General features: G+C 39.1%; 1 protein-coding gene across 4 annotated transcripts in view; it reads left to right on the top strand.

Moving 5' to 3' along the window:
- The window catches only part of KDM3A (lysine demethylase 3A), a 53,024-nt gene that overhangs the window by 15,258 nt on the left and 23,597 nt on the right, over positions 1-14,169 (top strand). For all 4 annotated transcript variants that reach the window (XM_060655869.3, XM_060655852.2, XM_081795241.1 and 1 more), the window contains exons 9-11: positions 4,021-4,184; positions 5,945-6,465; positions 11,769-11,973. In XM_060655869.3, coding sequence (XP_060511852.1) covers positions 4,021-4,184; positions 5,945-6,465; positions 11,769-11,973 — 890 coding nt within the window. The remainder of the gene's footprint in view (positions 1-4,020; positions 4,185-5,944; positions 6,466-11,768; positions 11,974-14,169) is intronic.

Here is a 14,169-nt window from a genome sequence, read left to right as displayed (position 1 = left end):
TGTGTGCTGCTGAACTGATTGTTGGGCACAGTATAGGCTATTTTTGAAAAAAGCCTGAACGTTGGCTAGGAGATAAGTTCCCATAACCTATTTGAGCTTAATTTCTGCATCTAAATTGAGAAACTAAATTTGATGTTTTAAAAATGTCTGTTTCAGCTCTTAAACTTTGTACTAGTCAAATTCTCATTTTAAAGGAAATTGGGATGATAGATTTGGCTGGAGATGGGTATTGGCTTTTTATTATTTTTATTGTAACACTTTTTCTCCTTTATACTGCATTTATTTGTCAAATGAAGATTCTCACATTAAAAAAAAAGTTGTTTAAAAATATTTAGTTAGCCCAGAAAAACGCTAAAGAAGTGTCACTTATTCACATTTTGGAATACCTGTCCTTCTACTGTTTTTTGTTTTTCATTTTTTCCTGTATAATCATGGAGGCCTTTAAACAAAACAAAACAAACTAAAAACCATAGCGTTTTGTAGCCTCCTTGATTCCTTTCCAGTGTGTTGGGAATATTTTTCCGTATGTGTAAATATTCTTTTTTGTTCTGGGTGGTTCTTGTAATCAGGCAAATTTTGGAAACAGTGGCTGGGGCTAGATTTTAAGAGAGCTAGAGAGGTATAGGAAGAAGTGAGGAAAGAAAGAGTTCACTTAAATGTGGGAGTGAAAGGTGAGTATAGTAACATACTTGGCACACATCTCACCGTGTTTGCACTTTCCAGATGTGTTGGACTGGCACAGAGTTTACTTTTAGGGTGGTCTTTGGAAAACAGGAGTTTGGGATTAGGTAGACGAGACTCTGGATTGCATTGGTGAATACTTTTGGACAGAATAAACCTGTTTGCCAGTAACAGCTGGCTCCTTGAAGGTCTTCTCTGCCTAGCAGACTATTCCTCAGAGTTAGGACATTGCTTGGTTAATTGAGAGAGTCTGCTGAGTAGTGTGAGCCAGCAGTGTCCTTTTTAGAATACCATCATACACTCAATTATATTATCTCCGTCTGCTGGCAGGGAGGAACTATTGCCATGACTGGTATAGAAGACCTTCAGGGAAAACTCTTCAGGTAAGAAGAAACCTTGACCCTTGTCAAGTCAGAGGCCAGTGCAGTGATGTGCACGTGAAGATGGGTTTTGAAATTGGAGCCCTATCCCTGTTGAGCGTATTTCAGTTTCTAAAAGGAAAAGCTTCCTAAGTTATGTATTTGTTATACATGGTGACTGCCCTGAGAAAATTTTCGTCTTTCTGCTTTCAGTCAGCTAATCTGTGTGCCAGGCATCATGGTGAAGGACAGCCCTGTAAAATAGGCGTCATTATTCTCATTTACAGTTGAGGAAACTGAACTCGGAGAGGTTAAATAATGTGCTAGGAAGTGTCAGAGACCAGATTCAGACCAAGGTCTGCCACCAAAGCCCAGTACCCTTAGGCACTGTGCTGGTGTTGCCATTCCTCTCCAAATCTTTTCCTTGGTATGGTTAGTCACCACTGTAAAACAGCAGATTCCTGCTTCATTCCCTCTGTCCTTCCATCCGTCTTTCCAACAGATATTTACTGAATACTAAATATCTGCTAGACATTGGTGAGTATTACTGTCAGTCATAGGACTGACCTAGCTGTTTTGAAATATTAAGTCCTAATGGCATCATTCATTCATGCATTCCACCAGTCTTATTTGAGCATCTGCTGTGTGCCTTGTTTTATAAGGTTTAACAGTGGACACAAGATCAGGGTCTGCCTGTAGGTGTGTATGATTCCTTGTGAGGAGACTGACAATAAAAAAGTATCTTAAATAAAGGAACTTTGACAGTGCAGTGTCCTAAAGCAATGGCGGGTACAAACAAACATAGAAATATGATGAAGCATAGTGGGATGCTTTTTGGGGCACTGCTTTGGAAAGAGTAATCAGAGGTTCTGAGGAGGTGACAGTAGAACAGATTTGAGAGTGAAGGGATGGAACCAGTCAGCCACATGAAAACTGTGCAGAGGGAATGAATGGCAAGTAAGAAGGTGCAGGCAAGAAAGAGTTTAGACCGGAAATGAAGCCAATGTATTTGGAACACTGTGAACAAGTAGAATGAGAGGATCGGGAAGGTTGGTAGAGACCAGACCACACAGAACTCTTCCAGGCAATGGAGTGCCATGATCTGATTGCTTTATATGTTACAGATTGGTCTGTGGTAGGATACATTTTGGGTAGGAGGCAGACCATTTGGACAAACGTGGAGGGAAGTCAGGCCAGTTAGAAGACCCATTGTAATCCCATGTGGGGGGAAAATGGTGGTAGTGGTGGAATGTAAAGAAATTGGTTAGATTCTGTAAATATTTTGGAAATAGAGGCAGGATTTACTGGTCCATTGATTGGATTTAGGAAATGAGATGGAGGGTTTTTGTTTTTGTTTTTGTTTTACTTAAGCAGCTCAATGGCTATTGTACAGAATAAAAGTTTATGCAATCTAAATTTCTTCAGTGTGTTACTCTAGGTTTGCAATCAAAATTGCTCTCAAGAAAGTAGTTTAAAAAAAGGTATGTATTAGCATATCAACTCTAAACATAATTCAGAACAAGGAAGGCGGTATGAGGGAAGATCCTTGGTAAAAGTGAGCCTCAAGTAAGCATTTTGAAATGACTTGGCAATTAAACTTTGGGAGGGTAATCGTTTTATAGGCGATTACTAGAGAATTACGAAACTGAGTCAAAAAGGACTTTCAGGACTTCTCTAACTTCCTCAGCTTAATGATTAGGAAACTGAGGCTCAGAGAACCGAAGTTGACCATCCCAAGAATATTCTTAGAATAGCCAAAGCCTCCCCACCTCCAAAGAAATTTTTCTGGGGAACACTAAGTTAATACTTAACCAAAATTGAGTTGACTGAAGTAGTATAATATACGAGCAGATAATTTTATATTTTCATATAGTTTGAAACTGTGCCAAAACTTTGACAGTGATTCAGTAGATTTTTATTTTTCAGATATTTCTGTTTAGCATATATTAGACAGTTTTTTCGAGGCTGCCAGAGTTAAATGTCTGAGAAAGATTCATGAGTAGACTGAATGTAAATCAATATATTCAGAATGGTGAAGTTTTAAAAACTAAGGGAGGTTGTACCTCAAATTTTAGAAGCTAATCTCTAGAAGATGAAGAAACTTTGAAGATTCCTGCGGTTTAGATTTGGTGGTAAGATAAATGTAGAAGTCATTGTGGAAGGGGAAGGGCACAGGACTTAAAGTTTAAAGCCCATGCAAAGAGGCTGGTGATCAAGCGGAATAATTTCCTCTGGTTTCGTTGAAGACTGGTCACGGGGAGTTGAGTTTAATCCCTTCCTTTTTCCCTGGTGGGAAGTTGACGTGTGTGGATAGTAGAAACTGGAAAGAAGAGGGTCCATTATTATATTTTTGTGAAGATAAAACTTCTTGAAAAGAGAAGGTGTCCCAACTTTGTCCCACAGGCTTGTCACGACTTGATATTTTTTGCAGCTTACGGTTGCCTTTGTGACTTGAAGAGCCACATAAGAGCAAGAACCATGTTCTCAACTTTATTGCGTTGTAGAGGCTTACCCTGGTACCCAGTAGGCACCACTGCCTACAGGAGTCCTAGTGGTCTGGTCCCCTGCTAGCCTGTGCAGTAAGTGCACTTCACATGCGAAACTGAGTGCATGTGAAGCTGCCACCGTTTAAAGACTGTCACTTGAAAGCTCACTTTTGTGCATCACATTTTTAAAGTAATTGCCACATGGCTGCATTTTCCTGACATAATGATTCAGAGGTCTGTAAAAGATCAGCCGGTGATCTTTTATAGGAAGACTCTAGCTTTATGAAAAGCTGGGATGATTTAACAGCCTTCAGATACAAGTCCTTAATTTTGTGACTTTTCAGTTGTTTTACTGTTTTGTGCGTTTTGTTTGGAAATGGTGTTGTGCTTGTTTAGTATTAAACCAGGCAAATAAATGTGAATCTTGCTAGGACTTCACAATTCTCCAACTAGTTACTTTCCTTTTAATATCTGTTGGTTTGCTATCTTTTTAGGCCTCTCCTAGTATGTGTCCTGTACAGTCTGTGCCCACAACGGTTTTTAAGGAGATCCTGCTTGGCTGTACGGCAGCAACCCCACCTAGTAAGGACCCGAGGCAGCAGAGCACTCCTCAGGCTGCCAACTCGCCACCCAATCTTGGAGCAAAAATTCCTCAAGGGTAAGTAGGGATATTTGTTAAAGATGTTTAGTCATAGTAGGAGAAAAATGATTTCAGCCGTAGTCGCTGTGTCTGAGCTTAACCATTGCTCTGGTGGCAAGACTTAACCTGCATTCCGTGGTTCATAGGGTGTTAGTACAGCTACGTTCGGCATCATGACCTGCCATTCCTCACATCTCAGGTTATCCACAGAGGCTTTTCATTAGAGTTTTCAAATCGGTCAGGTGCCTTTTTGGAGGTGAAAAGGGAAATAGGCATATAGAACAATGTGGAAAACGTTTTTAAAAAGTGAAGATGTGAGGAAAGGGCAACTTTCTTCACTTGATGCAGTGAGAACGGTCAGTTGAAATACTGTAGACAGTTGCAGAATAAACGTCTGCTGTGACGAAAAGGGAGCGGAGTGGTTGTATGTGGAAGACTGAGGTCAGTGGGAGTGTGCAGAACACGGAGACATGGTGATAAGAGAGTAGTTCTTACTAGTCCAGACCTCAAGTATAGGCGGCGGCAGATAAAATATTAAGTCATAGAAATGAGGATGCGGTAGCTGTAGGAGGAATAGGTAACTAGTTTATAGGTGAAAAAAATGAATAAGAAATGTAAAGTGTAATCAGAGAGTTGAAGTGGCTACAAGGTTACAGAGAGAAGAGTTTTAAAGGAAAACTCTTAGAAGGGGTGGCGGCCTGTGCAGGCAGCTGATAAAGACCTAAGATACAGGTCAGAGAGACAACGATGTAGAAAGGTGGGTTTGGAAGACTGTTGCAATAAGGTGGAAGACTGGTTGAGCACATTGCTTCCTTGGGAGGAAAGTGGGCTGCCTGGGATGAGCTTGGAAGGTGGCCACAGAGCAGTCAGATGGAAGGAGGAACAGTCTTTGGGTAGAAAAAGGGAACAGTAAGAAGTTTGGTGCTACCCAAGCAAAATGTCTCATGTGAGTACTTAAATGAAGAAGTTCTTGGGGCACCTGGCTGGCTCAGTCAGTAGTGCCTGTGGCTCTTGATCTCAGGATGGTGAGTTCAATCCCCACGTTGGGTGTAAAGCTTACTTAAAGAAAAGAAAATCTTCTCAAGGAGGAAATCCTGTGTTAGAGACAGAGAAAAAAAAGTATAATAGGAAAAAAAAGGAAAAAGTATAATAGGAAAAAAAAGGAAAAGAAAAAAAGGAAAAAGTATAATAGGAAAAAAAACTTTATGTTTTGCTGGGGAAAAAACTTTAAGATGAATTTCAGAGAAACAAAAGTTCTTTAAGGATGCTTCCTATTAAGGTAGGGGATAGGAGAAATACCCCATCATTTTGTGAGCAAGCACGTAATTAGTTGAATTTTCAGTTGCTTTGGGTCTTGATCACTAACCAAACAGGAATGGAATTATCCAGTGTCAGAGTCAGTGACATGTTTTTTGTAGCTGGACTGGGTTTTGTGCTGCTGGTGGTTTTGGTTGCATGAGCTACTGTGTGCTTTAAGGGAAAGCTAAGTTTCGTTATACTGTGATAAATAGAACTAACCTGAAGTAGTTAGAGATTTATGAGCATATATAGATAGGATTTAGGATTGTATTTTTCTAAGTGTTTAGGATATTTTTGCAGAGCCATTGACTGATTATCTTTAACTCCAGCTCACAGAAACCTATCCTTCATTCTCTAAAATAAGCAGTTTGTTTTCTCTCTCAATAGTGGTTGCCTTAAGGTACCAAACAATTGTTTTTGGGCAGTAGAGGAGTGATAAAAGAGACCTAGATGCTAGTTTTTTGTATTCTCTTTTTCAGATGTCATAAACAGATTTTACCAGAAGAACTTTCTTCCTGTCTAAATACAAAGCCTGAAATACTGAGAACAAAACCAGATGTTGTCTGCAAAGTAGGATTGCTGTCTTCAAAGTTCTCTCAGATTGGAACTGGAGACTTAAAACCCCTTAGTGAACCAAAAGGTAGCTGTACCCAGCTGAAGACTAGCACTGATCAGGAAAACCAGTCGGAATCGGTTTCTCAATCATCGACTGGCCTTCCTAAGGAGTGCTCACCTACAAAGCCTTCTTCTACGGCAGAATTAGAAATTGCCAGTACTCCTGAACTGCAGAAGCACCTAGAATATACGCCTTCCACATCTGATGTCCTTTCAGATAAGCCAGAGGAGAAAGCAGGTGTCAATAGTAATAGCTTTAATAGTTGTGTGGAAAAAAAGATAGAATCTTCAACTTTAGGATGCCGGTCACAGAATTTGAAGGAATCTTCAGTAAAAATAGATAATGAAAGCTGTTGTACAAGAAACAACAGTAAAATCCAGAATGGTGAGTGTTTCTACAAGTCTTTATTGGTAGAAGCTGAGAGATGGTAGTGGGTACATATATGTCTCCTTACTTTATGAGAAGATAATATGAAAGTGACTATAGCAAAAGTTCACATAATTGGGAAAGTTAAAGGAGAAAAGTAGCATCCTAAAATCTTCTTAGAAATGATTACTATGAATATTTTAGTGTACCTGGTTCCATGTGTATTAGAAGTACAGATAAACTATAACACAAATGGGTTTATACCAACAATTTTATCCTGTGAATTAGTGTAAGTGTCTATCAACCTTTCAGAGGCTGTACGGATTCCATTATATATGCATTTATTAGATGACTTAACTGGTTCCTACTAGATGGGTAATTAGGCGGTTCCCAATTTCTGGTTGTAAGAAAATAATTTTGAAACACAACCCAAAGTAATCTGATGATTATTTTATCTTAAGCTTATCACTGATTTTTTGGTAGCATCCAGATGGAGTGTTAGAGATGATCGACACTTTATGCTCATGCAGGTAATTCAGATCTGCAATGTATTTTTAAAGACAGAATTTATACTAGCACCTCTAGAAAAGGGACTTTTGGTTAAAGATTTTAAGGACAGGGCTATAACACCGGGCAGTCTCCTTGCCTAAGGGGAAATCCTGCTGCACCTACAATTTAAAACTATGTGCTAGCATACCTTATTTTTTATTATTATTTTTTTTTGTACTTTGCTTTATTGCACTTTGCAGATACTGCAGTTTTAACTTATTGAAGGTTTGTGGCAACGCTTTGTCAAGAAATCTGTTGGCACCATTTTCCCAACAATATTTGCTCACTTCTAGTCTATATGTCACGTTTTGGTAATTCTTGTGGTATTTCTGACTTTTTCATTATTACCATATTTGTTATGATTGTGATGAGTAATCTTTATGTTGCTGTTGTAATTGTTTGGGGGCACCTCAAACTGCACCCATATGAGATGGCGAACTTAGTTGACAGCATGTTGCGTTTGTTCTGACTGCTCCACCAGCCAACCATTTCCTCATCTCTCTTCCTCTCTTCAGGCCTGCATATTCTTTGAGACACAAAATTAGTGAAATGAGGCCCAATAATAACCCTACAGCGGCCTCTTCAGTGTTAAAGGGAAAGGAAGAGTCACACGTCTCTCACTTAAATCAAAAGCTAGAAATGGTTAGGCTTAGTGAGGAAGGCACGCTCAAAGCCAAGATAAAGCTAGGCCTGTTGTGCCAGACAGGCAAGCTGCGGAATGCAAAGTAAAAATTCTTGAAGGCGATGAAAAGTACTACTACAGTGAACACAAATGATAAGTAAAACAACCTTATTGCTGACTTGGAGACTGTTTTAGTGGTCTGGATGGAAGAGCAAACCAACCACAACATTCCTTTAAGTCCAGAGCAAGGTCATTATTCTCTTCAATTCTCTGAAGGCTAAGAGGTGTGAGGAAGCTGCAGAAAAGTTTGAAGCTATCATAGGTTGGTTTGTGGCGCTTAAGGAAAGAAGTCATTTCCATAACATAAAAGTGCAAAATGAAGCAGCAAATGCTGATGTAGAAGCTGCAGCAAGTTAGCCAAAAAATCTAGCTAAGATAATTAATGAAGGTGGCTAGACTAAACAGATTGGAAGAAGATGCCATCTAGGACTTCGAGAGCTAGGGAGGAGAAATCAATGCCTGATTTGAAAGCTTTAAAGGACAGGCGGACTCCTTTGTTAGGGGCTAATGTAGCTGATGACTTCAAGTTGAAGCCAGTGCTCATTTACCATTCTGAAAATCCTGGGGCCCTTAGATTATGCTAAATCTAGTCTGTGCTCTATAAATGGAACAACAAAGCCTGGATGACAGCACATTTGTTTACAACATGGTTTACTGAATATTTTAAGGCCATTGTTGAGACCTACGGCTCCGAAAAAAAAGATTCCTTTCAAAATATTACTGCTCATGGACAATGCACCTGTTCACCCAAGAGCTCTGATGGGAGATATAGTATGAGATTAATGTTGTTTTCATGCCTGCTAACACAGCATCCATTCTGCAGCCCATGGATCAAGGAATAATTTTGACTTGCAAGTCTTACTTAAGTAATATATTTTGTAAGGCTATAGCTGCCATAGATAATGGTTTTTTTTTTTTTTTTTTTTTTTTTTAATGGATCCAGGCTGTTGCACGCTTAGTAGACTACGGTATAGTGTAAATATAACTTTCATGTGCACTGGGAAAACAAAATTCATTTGATTTGCTTTGCTGCAATAATTTGCTTTATTGAGGTAGTCTGGAACCACACCCACTGTGTCTCCAAGGTATGCCTATACTCTTTAGAGAAAATGGTACACTGTATTTCATACAGCTTCTGTTAAGTTGGAGGATGCATTCCACTGACGGTAGTTAGCAGAAGTTCCCTTATTAGAATTAGTAGAACTAAATGGCTTCAGTATGTCAGAAAGTTCAGAGCTATTACAATTTAAAAATACCTTTGATAATTGTCAGCTGTGTGGGAAAATGAGCATGAATTTTTGATAGCTTTAAAAAAACTTAATGAGAAACACTATTCACTTGGATAAGTAAGACATGAATATATCCACAATTTAGCTTTTACTTCAGGTCTGTGAAGCTAGAGAGAAAATGGGTGGATTTGACTTGGTCTTTGGATGCAGAGTTGGAGGAGTGGGAAAACCTGTCTTTGACTAATGATACTTCTAGCCCGGCTTCCACGTTCTTGAGGTTTAAGTTGATAGAACTGTTGATTTGCATAAAATTAATTGCATAATATTATACTTTTCCTCTTGAGTTATGTAACTCCCCAAAGAAAGTGAATATTCATAACCATATTTCTGTTCTATTTTTTTATTCTTTTTGAGTCATCAGGCCTTACATTCAGCTAGTTTTTGAGGCAAATTATTTTAATATTATGTGAAGAAATAGTAACAATTCTAGACTGATAAGCACATTGTAAGTATATTGATGAGTTATGGAGTCTCACTTTGTCTTAATATGTTGTACAACTGTGCACCAGCTAAAGTGATTTTAAGAGAAATGAAAAACCTAGTTAAGTGTCCCGGTGCATACTGTCTACTGGAACTCTTGGTTGAAGAATGAGAGGCTGTGATCAGGATCTCTCCACTGTGTCCACTGATACTGCTTGTGGGTATGGAAAAACTTGACTGGAAGTTCTTCTGTCCCCTGCGTTCCTTCTCTGCTTAGGGACTAGAAAACAAAAGCAAGCTGAGTGCAAGAACAGCTCCCTTTTTTCCGTTAGGTAGATATATGCCTCCTCAGAAGTTGGCATTGCCTTTTTCCCTTGGCTCTGCTCTGAATTGAGGGAATCAGTTATTGGGTCAACTATTATTGCTCTCCTCACTAAAGAGCTAGATATAGATAGTTCAGCTTGCTTATTTCTACGTATTTCCTCTCATAAGCCGGCGAAGAACAGATAACCTTTGGACTCTTTGCCCATGATCTGTGAAAAACTGGCCCAATTTAAAGGATGATGTTTTTTCAGTATCTGAGTAATTAAAACTCCATCCTTGAACTATTGATCTCTTTATTTTCTGTCCTTCCTTGCTGTACCTTCTCTTTACTATAACTGAATAAGAATGCTTAAGGGATCATGGCTTGACAGCATCCATTTAGCGTTTTACAGTGTGCTTTGGTTCGGCTTTAGGAGAAGTAAGATTGGAACACCTCTATGATCGTTATTAGAGATGCTTATTTTATTTAAAGCCATCTTTGCTTTGAGATCTTACAGTTTGTTCCCACAACTACTAACTTCTCCCAGCTGTCTCTCAACTGGCTCCCCAAAAGTTGTTTCTTGGTTTTTGTTTTTTGTTTGTTTGCCAAAGAATCTACTTCCCTGCTCCCTTGGATCCTGAGGAAAGGTCTTTTTCTTTCTTTCTTTCTTTCTTTCTTTCTTTCTTTCTTTCTTTCTTTTTTTATTTTATTTTAATTTTTTAGAGTGTGAGCAGGGGAGGGGCAGAGAGAGGGAGACAAAATCTGAAGCAGACTCCAGGCTCTGAGCTGTCAGCACAGAGACCGACGAGGGCCTCGAACCCACAAACCTTGAAATCATGACTTGAGCTGAAGTCGGATGCTTACTTAACTGACTGAGCTACCCAGGCGCCCTCAGAAAGGTCATGTCTGTCAGTTTCATATAAAATACTCCTCAAGGCTCTTGATTTATAAATAGGTTCATTTCTGTGCTGTTTGGGCTGATGCAGTGGACACAAAGATCACTCTTTCCTGTCAAATCTCTACTTTTTCTCCCTTTTTTCTTTATGGTGGTTATTTATTTAAGTAACCTTTATATCCAACACAGGGCTTGAGCTCACAACCCCAAGATCAAGAGTTGCATGCTCTATTGAGTGAGCCAGCCAAGTGCCCCTCTCCCCTTTTCTTTAGAAACTGTGTTAACATTTCCTTTAAGTTATCCTGCCCATTGCAAGTTAAAATTTAAAAAATGCTTTTACTTAAAATCATCATCCTGTCTGTAGTTACTGCTCTTAATCCTGAGTGGAACATACACGTGAAGGAAATTGAAGACCTATCAAAGGTCAAGTGACACCCCTTGGAAGCATTTAGAAGATAGCTCCTATTTTATAGACCCAGGGACCTGTGTGGGAAAGCTGTTTGGTTATTATATTTAGAATGGTTAGCTTTTGCAGGGTGCTTTGGAAAACACACTTAAACCAGTCTTTGAGTGTGAAAAGTGACAAAATTGACTTGCACACAGAACCCTCTGTTGAGGTGAACCTGTCTCTGTGCATTGCTAATGGAATGAATTTAAGTATCTGATTTGGAAGAGTCTTCCTAAAATAGTTTTCTTATCTAGGGTTGTGAATAGAAGTACACACTAACTTGGAATTATGAGTCTAGTTGGTGAATTTGGGGTTTTAAGTTGCCTTGCCAAATTGATTTACCAAATGAGAATTATTTCATTTGAGAGAATGAGAGTGTAAGTGGGGGAGGGACAGAGGGAGAGAGAGAATCCCAAACAGGCTCCACACTCAGCGTGGAGCCCATTGTGGGGCTTGATTTCACAACTGTGAGATCATGACTTGAGCTGAAACCAAGATTTGGAGGCTTAACTGACTGAGCCATCCTGGAGCCCTGAGGATTATTTTATAAAGATAGTAAAACTTTCCAGTTATTCTGATAGTTATCTTATGTTAAGCCATCTTTAGAAATTACAGTTGAACCAGAACTTAAGGAGTTCTCCATTTGGGGAAACTGGTCTTTGGAATAGATTTCAGTCAAATGTTGGTGACTTAAAAATTTGAGGTCTCATTTTTTTAATCTTGCGTTTTCCTAGCCCCATCCCGAAAGTCGGTTTTGACAGACCCAGCCAAAGTCAAGAAGCTGCAGCAGAGTGGTGAGGCCTTTGTACAGGATGACTCCTGCGTGAACATCGTTGCACAACTGCCTAAGTGCCGGGAGTGTCGCTTGGACAGTCTCCGCAAGGATAAGGAGCAACAGAAAGACTCACCTGTGTTTTGTCGCTTCTTTCACTTCAGGAGGTGAGGCATTTGGAGAAAAGCTCAGATAATCTGGGCCTGATAGCATACAGTAAATCTAGAACTAAAAAGAGTGCAGATTGTATTTTTAGTCTTTGGGTTTGAGCATCTAGATCTTACTGAACGTTATTTCCTTCTCAATCTCCCTTTCCATTTTTTTTAAAGTAGAGAAACTTAAAAAAAAATTCTTATTCTAACACTGACATTATAGAAAAGTGCTGAAGTTTTTAAAAAAAACCAGTACAAGTAACCACTGTTACTTCCCAGTGCAATTTAGTATTTGATGTGGTCATAAAATATGTTTGAGCTTATCTACTTGGGTATATTGCAGATACTATTTTGAATCTTAGTTTTCCAGCATGTAGTAGGAACCACTTGATTGTGTTAGCTTTTTTTTTTTTTTTTTTTTTTACAAAATCTTTGAAAAAATAGGTGGGCGTGACAGTGTTTGAAAATTCACTTAACCAGTTTTCTTATTGGCATTAAGATCATTTTGTGGTTTTTGCCACTGAAAATAATACAGTAACAATCATCTCCTTGGCCCCATTTCTCACTGTTTACTTTGGAAGGATTACTGGAAGTGGCATTACTGGGTCAGAAGCAGTATGTGTTTTAAGACTTTGATACGTATGTTCTCCCAAATTCCCCTACAAGAGGGCTGCACCTGTGTCCATGCCCCGTGGCAGTAGTTGAGATTTCCTATCTCTGCAGTTTTGCCAGCAGGAAGAGGTGTATCTTTTTAAAAAATCTTTTCTAATTGTATAGGCAAAATCTTTTATTTTGACATTGTATTTTTAAGTCAAATTAATTTTCTCTAAATTTTTCTATCCTTAGTGAAGAAAAAGGCTGCTTCTTCTTGATATATCAGTGAGCAGTGTTGTTCTGGATGTAGATTCACTTTAGGTAGGATTCACTTTCTCAGAAATGTAGACGCTCTTAGGCTCAACTAGTTCTGATCCTAAACAGGTGTTGACTTGTATTTCTTCCTATTCACCCCCTCCTCTTTAGTTTTATCAAGATTAAAGAGTGATGAATAACTGAATTAAATGCACAGATATTTCAGGTCATTGACTATATCTGTTCTGGTAACTTTCAGATTCAGTCTTATTTAATGAACTCTAGCATTTTTTAGGTGGTAGTTTGCCCCATTTGTTCCTGAGTAAATTGCAAAAGCACCATGATAAAGTGTGTGTCTAGTATTTAGGACTGTAATAACTGTTAGCATGTTACCATACCCATATATTAGTGTATATCTTAAATAACACCTGGCCCAGAATATGTTCTTAATACAGATTAGCTCTATTCTACTTCCTCTCTGGAGAGTTTTTTTATACAAGTAAGTGTGTGAAGATGCATATGCAGTGGGTTCTGATATATGTTTTTTAGAGAACACAAAATATTATGTGTTGTACAGATCTTTGTATTTCCTTTTTTTTTTTTTTAATGTTTACTTTTAAGAGAGAGACAGAGTGTGAGCAGGGGAGGGGCAGAGGGAGAGAGGGAGACACAGAGTCTGAAGCAGGCTCCAGGCTGTGAGCTGTCAGCACAGAGCCCCAAGCAGGGCTCGAACTCACAAACCATGAGATCATGACCGTGCCAAAGTTGGACACTTAACCGACTGAGCCACCCAGGCTCCCCAGGTTTTGGTATAAGTTGCAGAGGCCTTATAGGGAGGGGATAGTTTTTTCTTTTGAATATTACTGGAGCTTTTTTTTTTTTTTTTTTCAATGTTTGTTTATTTTTTGAGAGAGAGAGACAGAATGCGAGCAGGGGAGGGGCAAGAGAGAGAGGGAGACACAGAATCTGAAGCAGGCTCCAGGCTGTGAGCTGTCAGCACAGAGCCCGATGCGGAGCTCGAACCCACAAACTGTGAGATCATGTCCTGAGCCAAAGTCGGATGTTTAACCGACTGATCCACTCAGGTGCCCCTGGAGCTTTTTTGTAACCACTGTTTTGTAACCATCTAGAAATCACTCATTTTATGACCTAGCTGTTTTCCTGTTTTTGACCTCTTTGAAGGAGAAAGTGCCTTTGCTTAATGTTGCATGGTAGAAGCCAGTCTAGTAGAAATTAGAACAAATCCACCTCTTTGCTAGAAAGAATATCATACTTTAAAGAACAGAGTCTTTTCCCCCCTGATGTTTAGAGAGAAGTTAAGGCTGTCATTAGCTTCCTCATCAAGTTTGTTTCTCATTAAAT

The sequence above is a fragment of the Panthera onca genome, chromosome A3 (assembly GCF_046562875.1).
Source record: "Panthera onca isolate mPanOnc1 chromosome A3, mPanOnc1 haplotype 2, whole genome shotgun sequence".
NCBI classification, from domain to species: Eukaryota; Metazoa; Chordata; class Mammalia; order Carnivora; family Felidae; genus Panthera; species Panthera onca.
This window is presented reverse-complemented; position numbering and strand designations above follow the sequence as displayed.